At 32.1% G+C, this 24,222-nt stretch overlaps 2 protein-coding genes and 1 long non-coding RNA gene across 6 annotated transcripts; 1 reads left to right on the top strand and 2 right to left on the bottom strand.

Annotated features, from left to right (window-relative positions):
- Positions 1 to 10,526: 10,526 nt before the first annotated feature.
- On the bottom strand, positions 10,527 to 13,572 carry LOC121115925 (sn-1 acyl-lipid omega-3 desaturase (ferredoxin)). 4 transcript variants are annotated; one of them, XM_040710109.2, is made up of 4 exons: positions 13,418 to 13,572; positions 11,625 to 12,061; positions 11,190 to 11,559; positions 10,527 to 11,130 (listed from the first exon to the last, which is right to left on the bottom strand). In XM_040710109.2, exons 1-4 carry the CDS (start codon positions 13,430 to 13,432, stop codon positions 10,795 to 10,797), a joined length of 1,158 nt encoding a protein of 385 aa, XP_040566043.1. In that variant the 5' UTR covers positions 13,433 to 13,572; the 3' UTR covers positions 10,527 to 10,794. The 4 variants fall into 4 exon arrangements, with proteins under 4 accessions (XP_040566043.1, XP_040566060.1, XP_040566051.1 ...); XM_040710126.2 differs by lacking the exon at positions 13,418 to 13,572 and adding an exon at positions 12,459 to 12,599; XM_040710117.2 differs by lacking the exon at positions 13,418 to 13,572 and adding an exon at positions 12,287 to 12,422.
- Positions 13,573 to 16,528: 2,956 nt separating this feature from the next.
- On the top strand, positions 16,529 to 17,862 carry LOC121115919 (uncharacterized). Its single transcript, XR_011780231.1, has 2 exons — positions 16,529 to 16,695; positions 16,775 to 17,862. It is a non-coding gene; the product is annotated as an uncharacterized lncRNA (long non-coding RNA).
- Positions 17,863 to 20,230: 2,368 nt separating this feature from the next.
- LOC121115909 (28 kDa heat- and acid-stable phosphoprotein) lies at positions 20,231 to 21,623 on the bottom strand. Its single transcript, XM_040710094.2, has 3 exons — positions 21,286 to 21,623; positions 20,861 to 21,226; positions 20,231 to 20,799 (listed from the first exon to the last, which is right to left on the bottom strand). The coding sequence occupies exons 1-3, from the start codon at positions 21,443 to 21,445 to the stop codon at positions 20,738 to 20,740; spliced, it is 588 nt and encodes a 195-aa protein (XP_040566028.1). The 5' UTR covers positions 21,446 to 21,623; the 3' UTR covers positions 20,231 to 20,737.
- Between the last annotated feature and the right edge of the window lie 2,599 nt (positions 21,624 to 24,222).

The raw sequence follows: 24,222 nt of genomic DNA, 5'->3' as shown, positions 1-24,222 counted from the left end.
AGAATAAAGTTTCATTATGTATTTGAATGAAACCAGGTTATTTTATTAAGGGGGAGGATTATGACAGGATTTTTTTAATACAGGGTAGGCAGCAAAACGTGGACTGTTTATTTTCTCATTACTATCAAAAGATTTAATGATTATTTTTAATATTTTGTTTCCACCGTCCTTTTTACATAAACAAACTATACTAATCATTTTGTCATTTCATCATCCTGAACGAGCAACAAGTAAAAAAGTAGCGGATCTCAGACTTCAAATGTTGATGTTAATTAATTGAACAACATGCTAGACTATGACATTTAATAAAAATAAATTAAAATCTCATGTTTTATAATATATATCGATAAACACTTATCTAAAATGTTTAATTTTTTTGTGTCAAAAATTTCAGTGTCAAATTCTCTATTACTGTAAGCATTAAGGAAACAGAGTTTTATGTTGATTTGATAAACAAAGAAAGTTTTGTATAAGACCAGGGTGGTTGGATAACTTTACATTTTAAAGTTTTTGGGAGTGTAACATGTCTCCTCCCTCTATATATGGACAATATCTGCTTGAATGTGTACCTTTAACCTCAGGAATTTTAAACTTATATTATAGATAAAGAACCTATGTGTGGATTATTCAACATGTTAATCCTGAATTAGTCCATACTTTGCCTATTTTAATGAAACAAATCGATATTATCGCCACAACTCATATAGGAATAATGTGGTTTTACTTCAAAGCTATATCCTGCAGGTTCTCCATTACTCTTTCAAGTCTTGCATTTTCCACAGCGTCTATATACTTCCCATCGGCAATATTTATCTTCCGAAGTATTGAATCCCATTGGACAAAACGAAATCGACCAAACAGAGTGATCAAAGTCTTAAAATAACTTGATTATATGGTATGCTGTAAAATGATATTGGGCCATTTAATTGGGTGAAGAGTTAAGTATTTGGTAGTAGATGGAGTTAAAGTTGATCATTCCTTTGGTGATAACAAGGGATGTGAAGACATGACTACGAACTTATTGAGTCTGTTGGTATTTCTACTGCTTTGATGATCTCTAACTTTACCAATTCATCCTTTAGTTTATACGGTAAGTAAGAGGAACTTTCCTAGAAGTAAGTTAATGAACTCTTTGGATATTCTCATCTTCTTTCTCATAGATTTTCATTGGGACTCGACATTCATAATATTGTCAGCAAATGAGTTTGGGTTAAAGAATGACATATAATTGTTTTAAAAAAATATTTCGGAATAACGTTAAGTGACACTAAATCATGCCATGAAAGTAAGTCTTGTAAATCTGGAGGGAAGAATGGTGTAATTCATATCTTTTTCTTTATTCCATATATCAGGGATATTATTAAATCAGTTCCGCCTTACTTCCTGCCGAGATGTTAACTTTGGTTGAGCTGTCTATTTGGGTACTATATTTATTAACAAGACCCGTTGAAATCAATGTTTCACTTACACCTGTATTAGGGAGTGCTCTCATATAGAAGTCTTTGATTTGTGTTGTAAATGGGAGTGAAGTGATTAAGGATGATGTACTATTAAAAATGCTTGAGGCCTTATTTACAAGGTTATAATTTTTAGTTGTCATTGAATAGTATTTGGATCCTGAATCATAATTCTGACTATCTACAAAAAACGAAGAAACATGACTCGTTCTCCAACATTTTGAAATTGTGTTGGTTCTGAATCTACACTCAGAGCGGCAGTGGCTGTCGAATCACGCAACCTGTTGTGGTTAAAAAATCATTATTGAGGTTTTGATTTATAATACTTAGAGATTGTGGTTTCGAATCTGCAGCTATTTTGAAATATGCAACTCCAAATCATAGATAAATATGCATATTATCTGTGTTCCAAATCAACTCTGTGAGTAAATACATACGACTCCCGGCTCACTCATCCGTCATAATTATTATTTCATAGTAATTAGATGTACCTAGTTAATAAAATTTACATTATTTTGATCCTTTTCAGTTCATGAATGGGGATATAAAAATTGATACATTCTACATGATGTTTCTAAATGGTTCTATTTCGGTACAAAATATAAGAATTTCCTTCATCCTTATGAATTGATTACATTATTCATGTAACATTAATGGGGGGATATCTCATATTATTGGAATAACTCTTATTATAATTTCGAATCCATTTAACCCCGAGCGTAAATGCATACAACTTTGCTTAATACCGGATCAATTAATTGTAAATACTTAAAAGGACATTATTTTGACCCTTCTAAACTTTTGAATTGGGGATATGAGTGATCGATGAAGTTTTCTATTCCTTTATGTTCGGCAACTACCATGTAAATACATAATCATGGTAAGAATTAATTAATGGAGGATATAATATTTCATATTATTTGAATGAAACTTATTACAAAATCTTTTCCATACCTCATCTGAAGTTGACAGTTTATTTTAATTTTAAATAATTAGTTTAATAATGTTTTTAAATTTTTCTTTAAAAAACCTTTCAAGATAAATCTCCTTTGATTTTGAGTTGTATACATTATGTAAATCCTTCCTTTTTTGCTCAAAAACATATTTTTAGGATTTTAAATATTCTCACAAAATGAAAGAGTTGCTTGAAATACCACGTGATGTTGATATAAAATTACAACTACAAAAAATATTATATAGTTGATATAAAATTACAACTACAAAAAATATTATATAGTTCTAATTGTACAAAGTTCATATGAGTTGACCAAGTCGAATTTTTACATCAAAAATAATGTTTTGCAACACAACAGATTGTGTGATTGGAGATTGGGATTCTCCAGATGGTTTAAAACTCATTTTTACATTCTTATTTCAAATTGACAATGATGGGGAGAGTTTTTAATTTTAAAAAAATGAATGAATCAAATTAAATTTCCTATAATTTCTCCATTATTTTAAAATTTTAGCTTGCTATGAATTGGGGAGTGGGCTACTGGCTGAAAAAGAATATAACACTTAATATTTTTTGACTAAATACTATTTATCTAGTTGAAGAAGAATAAAACATGTGAGTTGATGGGCTTCTATGACCGTTAGTGCCATTTCACACTGATTCGGTCATAAGGAGGCTAAAATAAAATAAAAGGCCACTTTTTGGTATGACAAAATTTGTTTTAAAATATGTATAGATAATTGGCCCTCGCCCCTAGCTATAAAATTTTATGTACAAAACCCTTGGAGAATGTTTGAAAACCTATAATTTCTCCATTATTTTAAAATTTTAAACTTGTACATTGCATTTCTAAAACTGAGCTAAAATTTACTACATCTGCACTTTGTGCTGAGCGAGAGTTAAAGGGAATGAAACCCATGTCTGGGAATACATCAATTCCCTTTAAAAACTTTGTAAATTTAACTTAATTTGAAATATTAGGTCTTGTTTACCAAACTCCCTTCTTTACCCGCTTGTGAATTGGGGGAAAAGGGAGGAGAACTAAATTGAGGTAAATCCCTTATTCTAAAACCCTGACTTCTGCATCATATTACGATCCACTCTGTATAGAGCATGCGAGGTTGTTAGGACTTTTAGTTGGATCCATTTTATGAACATGGGAGGGATACCCAGACCCTTATTTAGGTATGTATAGGCATGTTTAGACATTACCCCCCCCAATTTATTACCACAGGTATTAGAATTATATCATTAGTAAATACTTGTCACTGAGTTCAAGATGCACAATTATTGATTTTTTAAACTCGTCCATCCCGTACTTATCTCTTTTTCTCGATCCGCAAATTCACACGCGTCCAACACAATGGTTGGATCCGCCACGTGGACCTTGTCACTCTTAAAAATTATAATATCGGCCTTCAAGTACGATCTCTCATGTGGCAAAACATTATCTTTCTGGGCTTTTATTCCTCTCTGGCTCAGGGAGCTCATAATCATTCTTTGAATAAGATTGTTTCTTGCGCTTTTTTTTTTGGGGGGGGGCACGTCTGGATGATATGATAAAGGTTTTGTACTTTTTCTGTGGACAAAAGCTGCATTTATTGCCCCCTTCTAGTGTCAGAGTCTGGACTGCTTTGCTTTAGTACTCACATACCCTTACCACTATTCGCACAGTAGGGGCACATTCTTTGTTTGAAACATTTGCATGCCGTGTCAGTAAGAAAGAAAAGTTTTGATATTCTTGCTGAGTTGAATTCAGCCTCTTTGTGTCTACTTTTGAATAAAGTGCCTTTCTGTGCAACTCAGGGGTCTTGTCATTGGGGGAGCATGATAACCCCCCTATCCGGACCTTCTTTAGCTCCAACATCGGTCTGTTATATCTGTAGCCCTCTATGATGGTTTTGTCATTGCTGTCCCGTTGCGCCGGAGGTCTACCATTTGCTAGGTTCGGGCTGGAGATGAGAAGCTCTTTCATCCCCAACCCTCCACTGACCATCCAATCATGCTAAAACTCTTTTGGAGTATCGTGGGACAGCCCTACCCACTGTATTACTGATTTCCTTATTAGGAGGTCAAGTATGTTAGCATAGCTGACTCCCAACAGCGAGTAATTCAACCCAACGTACTTATGCGTTTCATTCACAGTCATTAGGATTAGGGTCACGCTCTGGCCATCTATGACCAGTTTAGTGGAATAGATCAATGAAATAGCTATTAGTTTTGGAGTTATGGTCAATATTTGTGGACGCACACTTTTTATAGTTTGTGTTAAGGCCTACTCCTTATATTGATCTAAGAAAACGTCTCAGATTTGCTGGAGGCTTTTAGCGTCCTCTGCAACTAAGATTGCGTCATCTGCGAAGAGGAGAGATTTTATTTTTTCTTTACCTAGTTTATAGGCCTTAAAACCTCTCATATGGTTTTTGTTCATTTCTGCATTTCTACATGGCACCAATTCAGCACGAAGTTAAAGAGGTACCCCGAGAAGGGGTCCCCTTGAAGGATGCCTGACTTGAACTTTATATTCTCCCTACCCTGGCAGGGTAGAAGAGGCCTTACCGTAGACATTCTTTAAATATTTTAGGAGCAAGGGTGGGAGACCTAACCTAGGGATTGAGAGGGAGGGAGTTCTCTGAACATCAGTTTACCTCACGAAAACCCCTATGACACTCACTGATCGGCCCTTGGAGCTCGTACATAATAGCGTTAATTACTTCGGGGAGCCTGTTGTCAGCTTTCGACGTTACGGAAAACTTCTTGGCCCATCCCTCCAGAAATGCATCAGGTATTTTATTATTTTGAGTTGGGATACGACCTTTCCGGCTAGTAAGGCTGACATAGCTTTCCTAAAGTTTTTTTTGAGTGAGTTGTCTTGGGTCTTTTTGGTGTAACTCCCCCCTCTTTGTGTTATTTCTCTCCCTATTTGTAGACTTTTGTTGCTTATATTTTTGATTTTCTTTCTTCTATCTACCATTGTCCTTCGTCTTTCTATCCGGGTAATCCCCCACCGAATCCCAGATTAGTGTATTAACAATTTTGTTAGATGTGGCCCTACCTCCAGGGATGGCAATATCTCAATCGCAATTTCATCCACATTTCTCGATGTCAATAGGTTCCTCGCCTTCATGAGGAAGGTTTTAGAGGACCGTCACTCTTATTTTAAGCAAATACGAGGTGGTGTAGGTAGGAGTAGATTACATTCAGCGTTAGCCCTTCTCTACTCTTTGTAAGGTCTTCAAACAAATCGACAAGCCATGCTCTTTAAGGAGCACTTTCTGGTGTTTGATAATGAAGGAGTTAATTAGTGCCTCCCTCTTTTTGAAGTTCGCCTCCTGATTTGACTGAGTTGGTAGAATCAGGACATTTGGGTTATCCTCGGATTCCTTGACCTTGTTTTTTACTTTGCCTTGTGCTGTTGCGCAGGTGACGTTAGCCAGCAGATCTGGAATCAAAGAGTGCGAATCAGCTCCTCTGGTTCTAGGACAGTGAGTAACTCGGCTTCCCTTTGTGGGTTAATGCCGCTTGCGTCAGAACTTATTCCTGTAGTCACAACGGAAGCAGCCTCCTCCTGGGTTAAAATATTTGCCATCTAATCTTTTAAACTTTTAATTTTCTCTGTCAAGTTCAGACTTTGCTCCCTGATCTCCCGCAGTACAGGTCATCTGGATATAGGGGGCGGTTCGTCAGAAACTTCAGGATCAGGCTGTTGCACCTCCTGAACAGGAGAATGTACCACGGCAGTCCCCTGTGGTGGGGCCGCTGGAATTTGACTGTTTAACTCCTGCCCCTCCCACTCCATTGGCTCTTGCAGTATCACTCTCCCCGTCCGTTAAATCAAGACAAACTATCTCGATGTCATGACACCGGATTTCTTTAATTCGTTTCAGCATCAATACTGGATGTGCCATCTGAGGCAGGTAACCTCCCTCTCTCTTTTTTCAAGTTACCTGACTTATTGTAGGGTTTATAGAATGACTATCTACTGGTACAAAAACGAAGGTATCATGACACCGAATTTCTTTAATTCGTTTCAGCTTCTTATCAATACTGGATGTGCCATCCGAGGCAGGTAACCTCCCTCTCTTTTTGTTCAAGGCCCTCTTAACCGAATTAGTTACCTGACTTATTGTAGGGCTTATAGAATGAATATCTACAGGTACAAAAACGAAGGTATCCTCGTAAACTATCGACAATACAATACTTGTATTGTGTGAATGTGTGAATCAATGTCTATTATTATCAATTTAAATTATATTTCTAGAATTATAAGATTATTGAATCTTATCATTTACTCATGCGTGTAACATCCAATATCTGATTTACTAGTCTTTTAACAAATGCAAAAATCCATTTTAGTTAAGATAGGTACATAGTATTGTGCCAGTACTTATTTATTCGCTCCAGTCCAGTTTATTCTTGGTTCGGTTCAGTTCAGTCCTGCATATCAGTCCTAAAAACTAATAAAGTTCGGTCCTTGATGATGTCACCCAACTTCATTTCTCATATTTTAAATCAGTTCTAGAACTGTCATTCCGAAGGGATAATAGAAACCCACATCCCCCCCATGGGGAGTTAAAGGCCGATCCCAAGGAACGATAGACCGGTCCTAAGACTAGACTGGATCGAATGAATAAGGACTGACACATCACTATAGGTACACAGTAGATACTGGTACCTTTATAGTATCTCGCAACATTTCCTCCAAAAGAAACAGAAAAAAGTCCCAAAATCAATTGATTGTTACTTGTTAGCCAATTATGGGCCAATTCTTCTTAAACAGGGAATTTTATGCAATAATTCGTTAACCCAGTGCAAAAATATACTAATTTGCAAAACATGAATATATTCAGCGCGAAACCATGTTATGTGTCTTTAACAATCCTATCTGCAATGCAGTGTTGCATTCTTTCAGAGAAATTGTGACTATTTTAGACTGACGATTAACTGCAGTGTTGTGCAATTCATATTATTAGTTATTGAGACAAATACAATTATAACAATATTTTTCTTCAATAGCTACATCTAATAGTAAACAACAAAAGTTGTAAATAATTTTATCATCTCTTAGTTTAATAACATAATTATATATCCTTGAAGTGTAAACTGTTTTATACAATCCAAACCAGATACTACACTTTAGCGGTGAATTTAAAACATTTTACTTACAAGAATGTTCTATCTGGTAATTGAATTTTATAAATTTGGTATTTAAAACAGGCATAAATAAATAAAAAACTTATAATCTAGTGACTAGATTATACTAATGATGATAGCGAAATTTGAATATCCTAACTTAAATGTTGCCAAAGATATAGTCACTCAAATATTGAAAGTTATATATTTTAGTTCATGCTTGTCTTCACATAGTATTTTTTATTGCTGGGACAACGAATTGTCGAGGATTTTTCACAACTTAACGAGAGTTAATTCTAATAGAGCATCAGCAAACTAAAAAATATATATTATCTGCTAGGTGATGCGAGAGTCTGTAGCTAGTTTTTAAAAAAAATAGGGCATACTTCGAATAATTTTCACTGCGCCCTTTATGTGAGTAGCATACACGTATATTATCATTAAGGGAGTTGCATTATTTTTGTCACAAGGCGGCGCCACTCTCTGTCGCTTTGTGTACAAACAAATATAAGCAAACAATTCTTATGCACTATTCAAATAATCAACGTTCATACCACTAATAAGGACAAAGGAAACAAAAGAATTGTCAAAAGACTTGATGTGACATATGTAATTATAATTAAGTAAAATATCAGGTGTTATACGAAAACGAATAGATTATAGATAAGGCACAATTGATCTTTATTAAAACTAAAAATTAATATTATCTATTAAAAATAACATACAAAAATATTTGAGTAAATGGAGGGACAAATTATCAATATTAAAGCGTTTTTCATTTGCTTAGATTAATCTTCATTAATTAAAAACGAAAATTTCTTTATGAATTAGGACAACAAATGAGACCCAAGATACTTTATCATCAACAAAAGATGGTCCAATTCCAATATTTAGGGGAGTGTAACAGGATGAAAATTAGCCGAAGAAGAAAACCAAACAAAATTAAGCTACATATTAGAGTAGAATAGACTCTTTCATTTGTTGGGAATCTCTTCATCCATATAGAACAATGAATATATTCAACAGTTGAAAATATGACAGGATCCATTTAATTTCAGATTAAGATAAAATACTCTAGATGTGAAATAAATTATTAATAATTTCTTAATTAGGTGCTACAACATGTAGAAGTTGTGGCCATAAAACTAAAATATAATACAATTTGCAATTGAAATGCAATTTTACTTTGACAATTTTTAAAGCCTATCATTCTTCATTCCTGAATACATGAAGAAGTGGACTTTTTCGTTACTCGTTTTTACTATGAATGATTAATAGATTATCATAGTCTCAAGAAGAGTGTTGTATTTCATCATTTTTCAGCCTAAAAATGGGAATATGACGAGTTCAGAAGGGAATACAGACTCAATAAAAAACCTTTTATAATCATAAAAGACCTTTTTAAATCAGTTTTATTCATCGTACTTCAATTTGGTGATTGTCTTAATTATGAAAAATGTTTTTGAACAATAATAGTATAGAATTACTATAATCTCAAATATTTCTGTAACCTGACGACCAGAGAAAAACTGCCATCAGTTTTGGATTTTGTGTTCAAAGATAAATTATATTCTTGGTTTATTTTCATTGGTGAAAATTTGGTGTTTCCTTGGGTAACATAGAAATATGACATATCGAGCTGAAACACGTCATATTCTATTCTCCAAAATCATAACATCATAAGCGATGATTTTTTAATGTGTTAACATCTCCCTCTAAATGACGAATCATCGTCTATCTTTGGTGTAAATTTATTTAAAAATGTATTAAAAAAATAAATGTACAGGGTCGTTCAGGTAAATGTGGACCACTCTCAAATACATCCTGATCAATAAGGGGAGCAACTAGAGGTTTGTTATTTTATTTACAAGTTTTAATAATACAAAAGAAAATTCATCTAATGTTTCTGCAAACTTTGCCAATTATTCACTCGATACGAGTATTTGCAGGCCTTGAACACGTCCTCGGATGATACTTTGTTCTAGTACTTGATGATGGAGGCTTTCAAAGAGTCTGTGTGAATTAGAAGTCCTTTTTAACTCCACCTAAAAGAAGTAATCCATGGAGTTCATATAGGGGGAGTTTGAGGGCCAAGTCGAGGGGTCACAAAATGGCACTTATTTAAGAATTTATTCACTCCACTTTTGGCATGGTAACTTCGTCTGGGATTCGTTATTACATATTTTTGAGCTGGTAGCCCTCAAGGCTTTTGGTAATATTAAAGTAGCCCTCAGCTTTAAAGAGATTAGTTACTTCTGATCTAGATGGATGATAAATTTATACAAAGTATTTTAATTATTTTTCCTTGAATCTAAGTGTAATATCAATATATAATAAGATAGACGCTATATATATAAAATTTTAATTCAACTCATATATATTTTTTCCTTCCTTCTTATTAAATATCATCCATGTAATATAACGTTTTCCCGTAACGTCAGTATTGTTGATGTCGGCCATTTTGATGACTCAAACAAACAAGATACATATTAATAAAAACCATTTTATTCTTTAACTAATATTAAGAATATAGTGAACTATTGGATTTCAAAATAGGACCAACAAATATAAGGCCTTTAACCTCACTGTCTGTCAAAAATATATCCCTGTAATGGTTAGTTTTATAAGACTCTAAAATAATATGTATTAAAAATGCTATTTCATCGTCATATAATCGTGTTTTCATATTGTAGTTAAAAATCAACTATTTCAGTACTTATAAATTATATTTAATCCACATAGTAATGTTTATCAAAAATGTTAAGTAGTATTCACTGCAAGTCTATTTTATTATTACTTAAGCTATTTGATGGAGTTTAATCAAGATATATTGGAAATTAATCAATTTGATATAGTAAAAATATCATTTATTAGCCTCCAATATGGCTTCGACTTCATTTATACTGCAATACAAGACGTCAGTGAAAACGTTCTATACAATACAATGACTAGATAGAATGTTCAATAATTATCTTTTGAAATAATAGTAGAATAAAATTTATTTATAATATATATTCATTCACAAAACATAATTTATATTGAGAAGACAAAAATTAACTTTAAAAATAGGAAATTTGGTGTTCATATTTAACTATTTAAAATAAAGTATAGTTAAGTGTGTGGTTCCAATTGTAGTAAAAAATGGTATAAAGGAATCCGCAATTTACACATTATGTGGATCGAGAGCTAACTTGCTTTCTTGTCAAATTTTTTTCTATAGAATAGTAGTTTTTTTGCTTTTGCAAATGGTTAATTTGACTTTTTGGTAGTAACATTTTCCTTATAAACATGAACCTTCACATCTTTTTCGATATAATGTTGGTCCATAAATATCTTAAACATTTTGAAGAAGGAGGACATAATACCCTCATCGGTTTTTCTGACGAGATGAGGATAATTTTCCCTAAATACTTTAGTAGCCTCTTCCAAATGATAATGAGGTATCTTGATGAAAAGGTGATGTATTTGATGTGTGCCAATGTTATGTGTGAGGCTATGAGCCCATCCGTAATGACGATCAACGGAACTTAGATTCCCTTTCACAAAATCCCAATGTTCATCCGAGTACCATGGAACTCCAACATCCTATCAATAGATAGAATGTTCTTAAAATAAATTTCATTAATCATTATATCAAATATTACCTGATGATGCAAAAAAGTAACTACCACTAACCAGGATGCAAACACAAAAATCGGCACTAGATAGTGCATAAGTAAAGCTGTAAATCCAAAAATCTTGGCGTAGAGGGGAAGAGCCAGAGCTACCCAGGCAACCCAAAGAATGATTGAGATGGAAACGTCCATTACGTGTCCTTTAAATAAGTTGTCCCAGGGATTGAAATGAACTGCTTTTCTCTCCCCTGAACCATACCCATTTATAAGATAGATAAACCAAGAAAAACCTAATCCCCAATAGGGTACTACATGAGTTTTCCCCTCTTTTGGATTATCCACTTTTTGAGGGTAAAATATTTCGTCTTTATCTATATTGCCCGTATTTTTATGATGATATCTGAACACAATTAGAAAATGACATATTATTTAAATAGGATATGATAATAAGGAAACCCCACTTACTTATGACTTAGTTTCCAGGCGTAGTATGGAACGAGTATAAACGTATTCAAAATATTTCCTACAATATCATTGACCCACTCGTATTTAGAGAAGGATCCATGACCGCAATCGTGAGCAACAACAAAGATTGCCCACATTATGGTACCTTGTAGATACCAATATAGAGTCCAAAGAATGGCTCTCAATGGAGAGCCAGAATTAAGAATTCTTCCATCGATATAAAGCACTGAGGCGTAGAGAGCAATAACGGTTAATAAGTCTCGAAATGCATAGTAGAGAGATTTGGGAAGACTAGACTGAAAGCAGTGCTTTGGAAGTATTCTTTTGAGTTCCACCAGAGTTGGTATCTTGACAGGCACACATTTGTCGATGAGATCCAGCTGAGAGACTGAATCCTTTTCGGGCATAGTCGTTGATGTTGAGTTAGGAGGCATCTTCTGTCATAAAGGAAAAATTACATTCAATGTATTTAAGAGATGATAGTTGATATGATAAATGGAGAGAATTTCTTTCTATTAAGTTACAAAAATATATATATATTTACAAAAGCCTTACAAACACATTTTGCGGCTTCTATCTATCAAAATACTTAAACTCTTTATGTAATCATTATACATGAGCTCTGAAGTTATAACAGCTCACTCTAGGAAATATTCACTTACGAATCGTGCGTAGCTCGTCAGTCAAGACCTCACGTGAAACTGAACATATGATATGTTCATATATATACGGCAAGCGAAAATAGTATAGATTGAATAGCTAGTCGTCTGCCTTATTATTAGTTCATAAATATATATATTGAACTTTATAAAGTTGTGAGTCCACTTTACTTACGGAACTTATACAATCGAAGGAAGCTTACAAAAGTAAAGGGTATGATTTAAAATCTTTTTAGATAAGCAACAAGATTAGGTTCATATTATAGGTGGACCCTAATCTCATTAAGTATTGACAAACTAATAATTATAATTGTATGAAAACTGCAATGTAATTGACTTTAAAGATGCATTTTTCTCAACCGGCCGGTGTTATCAATTCAAATAGATATTTGTTAAATATGTTTTAAGCATAAAAATACGTTGCTTAGCGGCAATTGATATATAAATTCCTCGTCAGTAATCATGTTGTTACTATGTATGAGCCAAAAAATGAACTAACAACATGCTTGTTATATAACGTGCTATGTTCGAATCCACGTCGACGCATCCAGGTTACAAAAATTACCGTTCAAATAGTATATTTTAAATACATTAGGTTAACTTTTGTTATACATATTATAGGAGTAGTAAATGAGGACCGTGAACATAAAAGCAACCTAGAATAATATTTCTCAATATTGATTATATTTATATTCTTTGACAAAATTATCGTACATTTCTATCAACAAATTATTTTTATTAGCCTTATTGAAGGCGCTGCAAGGTGCACTTTTTGTAGCTAAAATTGATTGTCATAGTAAAAGAATGAGACATTAATAGATCAAAGGCAAATTCGGACTAATATAAGACTCATATCTTAACTCCTCCACAAATTTAAATACAAAGCCCGTAATTGAGTCCAATATGTCTTTGAAATATTGGACTTTATGTGTACATAAATAAATTAAAAAACTAAATTGGGATTTCCTCCACAAATACGCATTGAATTTGAGAAATTCAAAATGCAAGGACATTGAAGTGAAAATTAGAGCCTTTTCAAAAATACTTGCTTCATAGTGTAAACTACATGACAAAGCTAATAGTAATGTTTATTAATAATTGTCGCTATAAACAAAGTAAAAAAACAAATGTTACCTTATGTTTTTCCATGCCAATACATTATATGGGACCCTATATCAAACAAACTCCATTTGTGTGTGTGTATGGTGAATATCCGTATCATAAATAATATGTATTATATCTTATTTACGATTTTATCTTTATGTATATACTATAGTCTCTCAGCCTTTCCTCCAAAAATAAAAAGAAAGGAAAGGCCGAAAATCAGTTGGTAGTAGTGTTGGATCGGTCTTACAAAACTAAGAAAACTGCAGTTCTAGGACCGGTTCTTATATATCAGTTTTTATGATAATTACAACATGGCATTTTAAACAAGGTCTACTATATAGAGAAAAGGATTAGAGACATAAAACGATCAGCTACCAGGTGCAGTCCCAAGTTTGATTAATTCAGTTTAAATGGATTAATCCTAGACTCATTCAATTAATTAAAGATTAAAAGGGTCAACAGATCTGTGGCTGTTCGTTATAGGAGTGGCGTCAGCCCAAAAAAGATGAATCCCGTGGTCGATAAACCAAAAGATCCTACTCTTAAGAGAGAAATGGATCAGAAGTGTTCATCGTCAAAATTATTCCCCATCATTCAATCCTCTCCAATGAGCAGTATTTCAACTTGAATGATTATGATAATGATCTAACTAAAGTTGGGAAGAAATGCTCCAATAAGCTTTTGTAAATGGCATTCCTTCATTCTAAGTTTTCTCACCGAAGAGATATAAAATTTCGATCTGAAAAAGCTTCTACACCAGCTATGCATCAGAGACAAATCAAACAAATGAATGATAAAATTCAATAATTCCTTGAGCATCACAAGATTATTGGGTTTGGCTGATATATAAATAAAAAAACTACGATGCAACATTGCCAAGTTAAATATTTAATATTTATTAGCCAATAATAATTTAGGTTCTTTCTCATCAGAATAAAAACTTCTCTCTTGGATGTTCCTGTGCTTTTGTTAAGCCTTGAAATTAATGAAGACCCATACTTAAATATATAGTAAAACGTTAACATATTTGTGAGGTTTTGAATTACTTTAAGATTCTATTAACTTAATTCTATATTCTTAAAGAATAAATAAGGACTGACCCAACACTAATGTGTACTGCGCTCATGAATGTACTGTTGCTGTATTCAATATGATTAATTAATAAATTTCTATCTTTGTCATATTGATTTATAAATTACTATTTGTTATAGCAGACAATTTTCCTCAATTTATGCTACAAGTCAAGCAAATATGTACTAAGAGTGATAAGATCGGATACATAACTTGTTCTAAGACGCTCATGGGCACTTGCTCAAATATTTTACTGTAAATATATAATTACTCAAGATATTTTATGAAAATTAAATTACATTTTCTTAATAAATACATATTGAAATAATTTTCTTTAGGTCAATTTAAAGCGCTAAAAGATCAATTAACTTAGGCCCAAGTGAAATTTAAATAAATAACTAAATTTGATTTATGTTGTGGGTAGGGTTAAAGGTATACGTAGGGCTGTCTATCTTTAAACTAAGGACTGATTATCCTCTTAGGTTGGTAGTCGACTATAAGTTTAGTAGAAAGTTTTATCTAATTTGATGATTTGATAAAGAGTTTTGAACTATATGGGGAATAAGCTTTAGTAAGATAGAGATAGGCACGTATAGGGGCGAAAGGTTTGGCAGTAGCAAAGCTAGTTTGACGCCATGTTAATAAGTCAGGTGATAAGTTAGTTGAGGTTTAGGGCTTATTAAATGAAGAAGTTATTCACTTAAATTATTTAAGTACTTAATCAATAAAAAACTGTGTGGTAGGGTGAAAGTTATAGGGTTTTTCGAAAATGAGGGATTTTGAGTAAATTGACATTAGTGGGGCGGGGAGGCGTAAAGTTAGGTCAACTAATCTCTATTGTGGTACTAAATATGCGCCTGAAATTGCTTCATCTATCTCAAAAAGATACATTTAATAGTAAGAAGAAAAAAAGAGGTAGAATATACAACAATATCCTGTACAGTACAAGTAATTTATTTTGAGTTAGATTGGACTTTTTAAATCCGAATGGTTCCTAATATAAATGAAAATTACTGGAAAATCAAAAGCATTATTTAATTATTTTGTCTTTTATTAAATAGATGTAAATTAGTTGTGAAATAATTTGGTATGTATTGTATAGTCGGAATCATCTTAGAGTAATTGAACAAAATATACCTAGAGTGGCTCAACTGTAAAAGAAGGGTGTTTATTTTGCTTTATTGCTAAACATCAATGCCTTCAAAAAAAAGACTCATTTCAATCTTTTTTCCACTGTTTTTTAAAAGTTTAGCAGATAAAAATAAATAATAATAGTCTTTTTAAAATTTCAATCATTGGCCCGTTGTCCCCTCCATTTTCAAAAACGATGAACGGATCATTTTATAGACGGATAGATAATGTTATTTGATTAGGTTTGCATTTTTCCCGTACTTATTTGGATAATTTATAAAAGTGAGATGAATAGACAGGCCAGGCCCTTCATGTGACTGCCCTTAATATAATCATTCAAATCGTTAAATTTGAATTAAAGACACTTTAGCAGGTTCAGTTGTGAACTTAGAATGAATTCAATTAATATCGATTATTGACATCATAACATTATATTAATTATTTCATCTTTTCATAAGCATACCGTCCATAACCATTTCTGAACATCCCTATTTAAAAAAAATATAAATTTAAACAAAAGGAATTCGGTCGATATCAGACATTCTAAAATAATTAATTTAGTGTTTCCGGAATTAAAGGCGGAAATTGAAGGCTAGCACTTCTTTGTTTCAGTGTCCGAATAAAATGTATAGTACAATATTTTAAAGGAGGTCAACTCGTGTAGCTGAACACTACATAAATTATCAGCATTAAATTAAAGGATCAAAGGTCAGGAAAACAAGGAGGAAAATGAAATTATTATATAAGAAGGGATTTTTTGTTCTGAAATAATTATAATTTGTAACTAAGAGTGGAATAATGCCATCTTACAAAAATAATTTCGTTTTTGTAACGTTTTAGATCATCTGGTTACGGTCCCCCCCCCCTTAAAATAAGGATCTGAACATGGCGTGAAACAGAGTGTTGTGGTCTAAAAGAAAAGAATTAATTCTTGTTGAAAAGTGATGAATCATAGACACAGAGAAAGGGACTTGTCCCATCGTCCATTGAAAACCCTCATTTGTGATCTAAGTAATCAATCATGGAATTGTGGATCGTCTAGTGAAACATTTTATCGAAAAATTTCATTTTTCGGAGGTAAAACTTGAAAAAGTGGTCCAAACGTAATTACCAAGTATTATTAAGTTATATCGAAGAAAAATCTAATTTTTTATAGAGAATATTCTTCTATAACCCTTCCAGATCAAACTTCGAGTCGCAGATCACCTTAATTGGCTCTATTGCTTCATATTAAACCCCGTCGAGGAAATATTAATAACATATCCAATTTCTAGTGTGCGTAATATACATTCCTTGTAGAATTTATGTTTTTCTGGACATAACACCATGTCTCTGCAGGGGTGTCCGCAGGAGGGGGGGGGGGATGCAGAAATTTAAAAAAAAATCACTTCTATGAAAAAGAAAAAAAAATTCTGGCGGATGCCCCAGCTCTATCTAATGGGTAATAACTCAAGATTTAAGCATTATTGACAACAATTTAGTATTTTTATTTTATTTGCCTTTTTTAGTTCATGCTTTTTTTCAAGACTTCCTGATTTAATCAACCTTTTTAGCTACTTGATACTCTCTCAAAAAACCAATGTCTAATTCTGTGGGGATAGTACTATGGATCGTACATTCAAAAAGGAGTCGTTTGGTATTTTGTGTCATTTTCTTTATATTTTTAAGGAATAGAAAAACCCATAACATTTATTTATGACTTATAAATGTAGATTCCATAAACTTATTTCGGTGTTAACGAAATTCTAACGATAACTAAGGCAAAGATAACCTTCGATATGCCACAGTGACTTCACTACTTTTGTGTAAAATATTGAATGGGATTGCCATAGAGCTCCACTAATTCTCGAACATCTTCGGAAGAAAACTTTTGAATAAGCTCCTCTTGTTGGAAACAATTTTCATAGTCAGCAAAAGATAGAAGAGAACCAGAACTATATTCTTCTAATATTTGAGATATTCATCCTTGAAACTCAGAATCCCGTCCCTGGTATTCTAGCACCGTTTCGTAAAATCTAGGATATCATGAAGATGGATGAACCACGGAGATTGAAATCACACAACCTCGTTTTTGCTGTGGGGTAACCTTTAATAGATCATCTTTGATATTTGGCATGATTTGTAGAAAAGTGAAGGAATATGGTGGCGATTATATTCGTAAAACAATTAAAGGACTTCAATAAAACAACTTCGATAATGTAGAAAATATTTTGTTAGCATTATATAAACCAATAATAATATATTCGACAGTTTATTTACTCCAGGAACAATATGTATACTGCGTTTCTTATTTTCTTGCACATAATCAGAGGGACCATAGCTTTTAATTATGAAATTAGACGTTTTCTAAGCTATTAATTCAATCAATTTTAAAATCATTATATAATTTTACAACGCACATAGCACTTAAAAACAAGGTCCATTGTCTATGTATATTAGTCTTCCTCTATCCTTATTGATGGTAAGAAGACATAAGAAGAAATTAATTCTTCCACTTTCGTTATGATCTCTTTTGGTTTCACATATAGTCTTTTTATCCAAGAATACCTTTTAAATTAACTACAACATTATGAATTGCATCAACAATCTTAATTATATTTGGTCTCACAATATACACCAACTTTAACAATGGAAGCTTCTTATGATTTTGATAAGGATAAAAAGTAGCTCTTGCTCTAAAAACAACCTCAATTGTATGTCTATCAAACTGATGAGTTGATTGAACGAGTGAAACGCGTCTATTTGTTGATTTAATAATTTTAATTATTAACTGCATCTTGCTTCAGAAGATGCCCAATTCGTATTTCACCTTTACCAAGATTAATCTTAAGAAACTACAAGGGTTCTTCTTTCCTTCCTTCTTCCCCTCCTCTTATTCTTTAATATGTATATATGTAAAGTACTGTTTTAGCTTCTTTCTTAATAGTATAAATAACTGTAACTCTCATGTATTTATCAGAGTAGTGTCGAGTAACAATGATGTCTATAATATACTTGTTTATATATAACTCCTTCTAGTCTCATTCCTCCACGCATTCAAATAAATGATTATTATAAAGGTTCTAGGAAAATTGCATGTCAATTACTAAGAAATTCAGATTACATTATACAAACATAGATTAATTACTTTTAAAAGATTCATTACTACTTTGCTTTTGAAGGAAATTTGAAATAACCTTCAATATACTTTAGAGTGCAATTTCAATATTATTCTATATTTTATTTAAGATCCATTTGGCATTTTACTCATATATATATTTTTTTTTTCAGAAATACACATTTGACTAATATTAGTTTGACATTATTGCAGGACCAAAATCATCAGGATCGGGAGTTAAAATACTAAAAAACTGTCTTTAAGTAACTGTTAGTTTTCCGATAATTTAGTTAAACAATGTATCGACACTATCTGTTTTATTAAACTTTTCAACTGGGTCATTCCACATCAAATCGATAAAAAGGATATTTTTTCAGTGTCGTAGAAAATGTCGTTATTATATAATCTCCGATATTTTTATAATTTTACATACAGTTTAAAATTAGACAGAAACTCAAAAATCTAAAATTTTAACTATCTTTGACTTCCATTTTAGTAATAACTTGAATCTCTATTTTTTTTGCTTGATTGTTAAATTGGAAGTGGAGAAAATTTCAGCCAAAGAGACTGACAGAATAATTTTTATTTATCAAACCTCGATAAATCTCTAAATGGACTAACTGAAATACTTATTTTTTGATATAGATATTAATTTTAACTTAAACAAGGTTGGGTGAGTTAATTTAACTTAAATTACTCTTAAGTTAATTAACTCAAACTTATAGAAATCAAAATTAACTTTAATTCAACTAATTATAAAAAACTAAGAAAAACTTTAACTTAACTAGTTAAAAAAATAAGTTACTTGCCGATCACTTGGTTATGCCAGTCCTTATTTAGGACTGCAGTGCCGTCAGTTCAGTCCCTATCGGAAGACTGGACTGGGCTGAATAAATAAGGACCCACACAACAGTACTCTCGAGCATACACTAAAAAAAATATGTAGGTAACCTGCAATATATTAGTGCTATTATTAACTATGTTGCCTTGTTTTAAAAATTCGAACGTATTAGCGAGCAAGGATCACTATTTTTTTTAATGTTCAGATATAGTAGCACAGATTAAGTGTAATTAAACTTCATTTTAGTACTACTATTTATCTATCTGACCAACGAATTGTCTATGAAGTCCATAACACATCATGCATATTTTCTTCTCTAGGAGCAAGCGAGTATGGAATGCAAGATAACTACTTCTAAACGCTTTCTTAAGTTTTTATAACTAGTAATCCGTCAGCAGATCAATGTCGTTTTTCCAATAAGCTACTCTTTTTAGTTTACACAATTTTGATATATCTACTTAGTAATTACATTTCATAAACATACTTAAAATGAGAATAGTTTAGTTTAAGATTTTCATCAAAAATCATATTTGATACGAAAAAAACATTAAAAATCGTGAGTAACAAGTTGAACAATTCTAGAATTAGACACAGAAGATTTTTCGAAGGAAATCGTTGACAAATTATTTATGAAAATAGGACATTTGCTGTTGTTTCAGCAAATCCTTGAATAATGAATGAATCGTACTTGAACATCAGCCATTCTTTAATACTTATATTTCATTATTTTTTAGCATATAATAGATAATTAAGTTGTTCATAATACCTTATAAAATGACATGGTGACTGTCGCTTAAAACTTGTAAATGGTTAGCAAAAATATAAGACTAGAATAAGTACTTAATTATATATTACTACTTCCTTCACCATTGAAAATTAAACTATAAATTAATCTAAAAATAATGAATATCTTGTTATAAATTATGCACCTGTATAAGTTGTTGAACAACTTATTTAACATTTTGAAGTCAAACTAGCAGAAAAAATAAATATATATATGCACTACTAACGAAATACCTTATATACTGATATATATTTTATGATATATGCATCATAATCTGCTTTTATAAAATTGACTTTTGACCGCAAACTTCCTTTAAGATGTTTTTGTATTTCTTTAGCGTAAAAATGAATGTTAAGGATAACAGGACAGAATTAGCAAATAATATGGAAATAGTGCAGTAATGATAATGAATTAGGAGAAGGATTATCGTTTGCCAAGGGCTTTAGCAGTAGTATCTTTCCGCTGTGACACTGCCTCTTCTTTGGCTGAAATATTAAATAAACATGAATGCTGATAATGACATGACTTAATAATGGAATCTCTTACATTTCTTGTCTTCCTCACGTTTCTTAGCAGCTTCTTCCCTTTGCTTACGTATTATGGCCAAACGAGCGAGATCTGCTCGGGCCTCATCCGTTTTCCCTTCTCGATGTAATTTATCGTACTGCTCCTTGGCTCTATGTTTCTGGATTTCCTCTCTTTCTCTTCGGGAGAGCTGTGGAGCTCCGTCCGCATCCACAGTCAGGGATGTCACTTTCTTGTGCTTTTGAACGGCCCGATTGGGATTTTCGATTTCTATGAGGCCACTTGTCCCGTTAGATCGCTTTGCACCTTCCTCTTCGCTTTCCTCCTCGGAGGAAGTCTCTTCCTCTTCAGAGGAAGAGGTCTCTCCCTCCTCTTTCTCTTTGGAATCTGAAATAATGAATAGAGGGAAAGATAAGGGACTGAATGGAGGGACGTCCTCTCCTCACCTTCTGCGTCGTCTTCACTCTCATCGTCAGAGTCCTCTTCTCCACGCTGCTTGCGCCACGCTTTCTCCTTCTGAAGCTTCAATTGCTGCTGCTCTAAAGCTTGAGGATTCGTGAATTGTCGTCGACCTCCTTTGTGACCTCTTTTACCTCCTCGAGCCATACTAATTCACTTGCTACCGACGAGTCCCTCTCTAGTTGAAGTCTCTTTCTCCAAATGCAATAATCAGAATCTTAATACAAAGATGCGTGCTAAGTTGTAGTATTACATAAGTATTCCTTCTTACTACATCACGCAACTTCTTAAATAGGACGTCATTGGACTCATGTTGAAACCTTACAATGCTACAGCTAGCACGGCGTTATTTCGCTAACATAGAAATACCCCATGTATTTTGTTATCAGCTGTCGATTCCCTCTTCTCCCTTGATACGTCATGGCTATTTCATAATTTATTCTTTTTCATATAGACACAATGTAATAACTTATTCTATACATATGCTCCGTTTCCAAAAGAACAGGAATACAATTTCTTGTTGATCCCTCGTCATTTATATAGTATATATATAGGCCATTTTTTTATTTCTATGAAGAAATTTTGGCTATTTCTTCATAGAAATAATATAATATGTACTCGTTTAATAAAATATTACTAAGCAATATTATAATAAAGTATCGAATAAAATACTATGTAGACTTTAATAATATGTAATTTATTTTAAAAATGGTGAAGAAATAATATGACAGTGATAGCATGGGACATAGAGAAATAAATATTCCTTTCTCTATGGTCTGCCAGTATACATATATATGAATATGATATAAATAGCGGTTATAAATAGTTATTATACCAAATGATTTTGGGCCCTTTTTCTATTTCTTTTTGGGGGAAAGGTTGCGTGATACAATAAATATAACGACGTGCTAGGGAGCGCTCTTGAGAAGGAGTATGCACTCCTATTTACAAGTTATGATACAAAAAATATTATTCCCGTTCATTCAATGTATTTCAATTATATGTCATTAAATAAAATTAGATATTATTATATATATATATACATATAACTATACTTCGATAAATTCTTCATTAAGGCACCTTATTTTAAAAATCCTTTTTTAAATGAGGGGGGAAAAATATTCATATTTGACCCCGTGCATATTTTCTAAAATTTCTATAATAATTTCTTATGCCCTCAAAATTTCGTTTCCCATCTTTTGAAAATAACAAGATTACTTTTACTACAAAATTAGACGGCATTGAGCCTATATTAAAAAAAAAAAAAGCATGGGCATCAATTACTCGCATAAATTAACGAATCAAGTAATTAATCCAAAGCCTATAGAAAAAACATAAATTAACTTATCGCTAAAAAAATTATGAATCAACAAATCATTTAAATCATTATAGTAAAAATAACGGAGAATCACAAAGTTACACTGAAACGTTTGTATATAAAATTAAGGGATCACAGTATAAAACCAATTTTTAACGATCAAAGAACACAATTATAGGATCAAATTTCATTTGGAGAATAGTTATTAAAATCGAAAACATTATCAGGTAAGCGTAACTGTTTATCCAATGAAATATTTCAAATTGTATTACACACAGTTAAAGGATCGGCCTAGGACTTATCTCCTACATATATAATACGTTATGTTTATATTAAATTATGACTCCATTGAAAGGAGATTCGGATGGTTTCATCAACTTGGTGGTGGTAATTACTTTTTGTGTTGAGGACAGTTTTTATAGAGGGGAAAAAATTGAATTAGGTCCTTATTGAAAATGAACATTAGGTCCTTACGTTAATTAAAAGAAATTTTCCCATTCAACTCTTCTTTACAAAACGTTGAATATGATTCAAAAACATTTTTGTTAATTATTTCTTATATAGATATCACAGATTTAGAGGAAATTAACAGAATATAAAATGTAATTTATTACATCAGCGGATTTATAGCCTTTAGCATAATGAAATGCTTACAACAAAATTGTTGTGTTAAATTGGTCTGTTCATCAGAAAATGATGTTGTTTATGTCGTTGAAACTGGGACACATGATAACTTAAATTCATTTTTAGATGCCATGGATACAGGTGGGCTCCAAAGACCAAGAGACATCATGTACTTGACTACATTTCATCTTTATCAAATATTCAAGTAGATACTATAAGAAACACATTATTTACATTTAAGAATCCAAGACATGTATTTGCTGTTACTGTAAATACTTTAATTAAAAAAGAAGAACATACTGACAGTAAAATGTAAAATAATCACAAATTTAATAACTTTTTTGATAAAATATCTTGTACAATATTTATAATTTGTTAGTAATTTTTTTTTCTTGAGAAATGAACAGCCAAAATCATTCTGCTAGAAAACGAAAGAATTTATCAGATAGAAGTAAGTCTGCTACATAAATTAATCAGCTTCTATCATTAAATTCATAAATTTCGGTAGGGTTCCAATTTACATAAATAAATATGCAACGTAAAGTTGTAAACAATCTAATTTTGTCTACAAGTTTCATATAAATCATACAATTTCATTTGGTATGTAACGATTATAAATATTCACATAACATAACATAATAGCTAATAATAGTTATGTTCTCTGATTGATTTCAAGAAATGATGAGCTGCTTTGTTGATAATAGAAAAATTCAGAAGTTGATGATTGAATCACATCCATATTTAATTAATCCCTTGAGTTCTAAAATAAGTTTTTATATGATTAGTATATGATATACTGTAATACTAAAAGTAATACAATACCACATTCATTGACATCATATTGGTTGGATAATCATAATCTGTCATGGAGTGGTCTGCCCACTCTCCGGACCTCAATCTCATGGAAAATCTTTATAAGTGGGGAAACTTACAAAATCGGCAAGAGATCAAATACTTATTTTTCTACACTGTAAATTTATAT

The sequence above is a fragment of the Lepeophtheirus salmonis genome, chromosome 1 (assembly GCF_016086655.4).
Source record: "Lepeophtheirus salmonis chromosome 1, UVic_Lsal_1.4, whole genome shotgun sequence".
Classification (NCBI taxonomy): Eukaryota; Metazoa; Arthropoda; class Copepoda; order Siphonostomatoida; family Caligidae; genus Lepeophtheirus; species Lepeophtheirus salmonis.
This window is presented reverse-complemented; position numbering and strand designations above follow the sequence as displayed.

Coding starts and splice junctions, on each gene's coding strand:
- LOC121115925 (XM_040710109.2), bottom strand. Junction 11,560..11,624: donor GCCTGGAAACTAAGTCATAA/GTAAGTGGGGTT, acceptor AATTGTGTTCAG/ATATCATCATAAAAATACGG. Junction 11,131..11,189: donor TTACTTTTTTGCATCATCAG/GTAATATTTGAT, acceptor ATCTATTGATAG/GATGTTGGAGTTCCATGGTA.
- LOC121115909 (XM_040710094.2), bottom strand. CDS start 21,445: ATGGCTCGAGGAGGTAAAAGAGGTCACAAAGGAGGTCGACGACAATTC. Junction 21,227..21,285: donor GAGTGAAGACGACGCAGAAG/GTGAGGAGAGGA, acceptor TCATTATTTCAG/ATTCCAAAGAGAAAGAGGAG. Junction 20,800..20,860: donor ACGTGAGGAAGACAAGAAAT/GTAAGAGATTCC, acceptor TTAATATTTCAG/CCAAAGAAGAGGCAGTGTCA.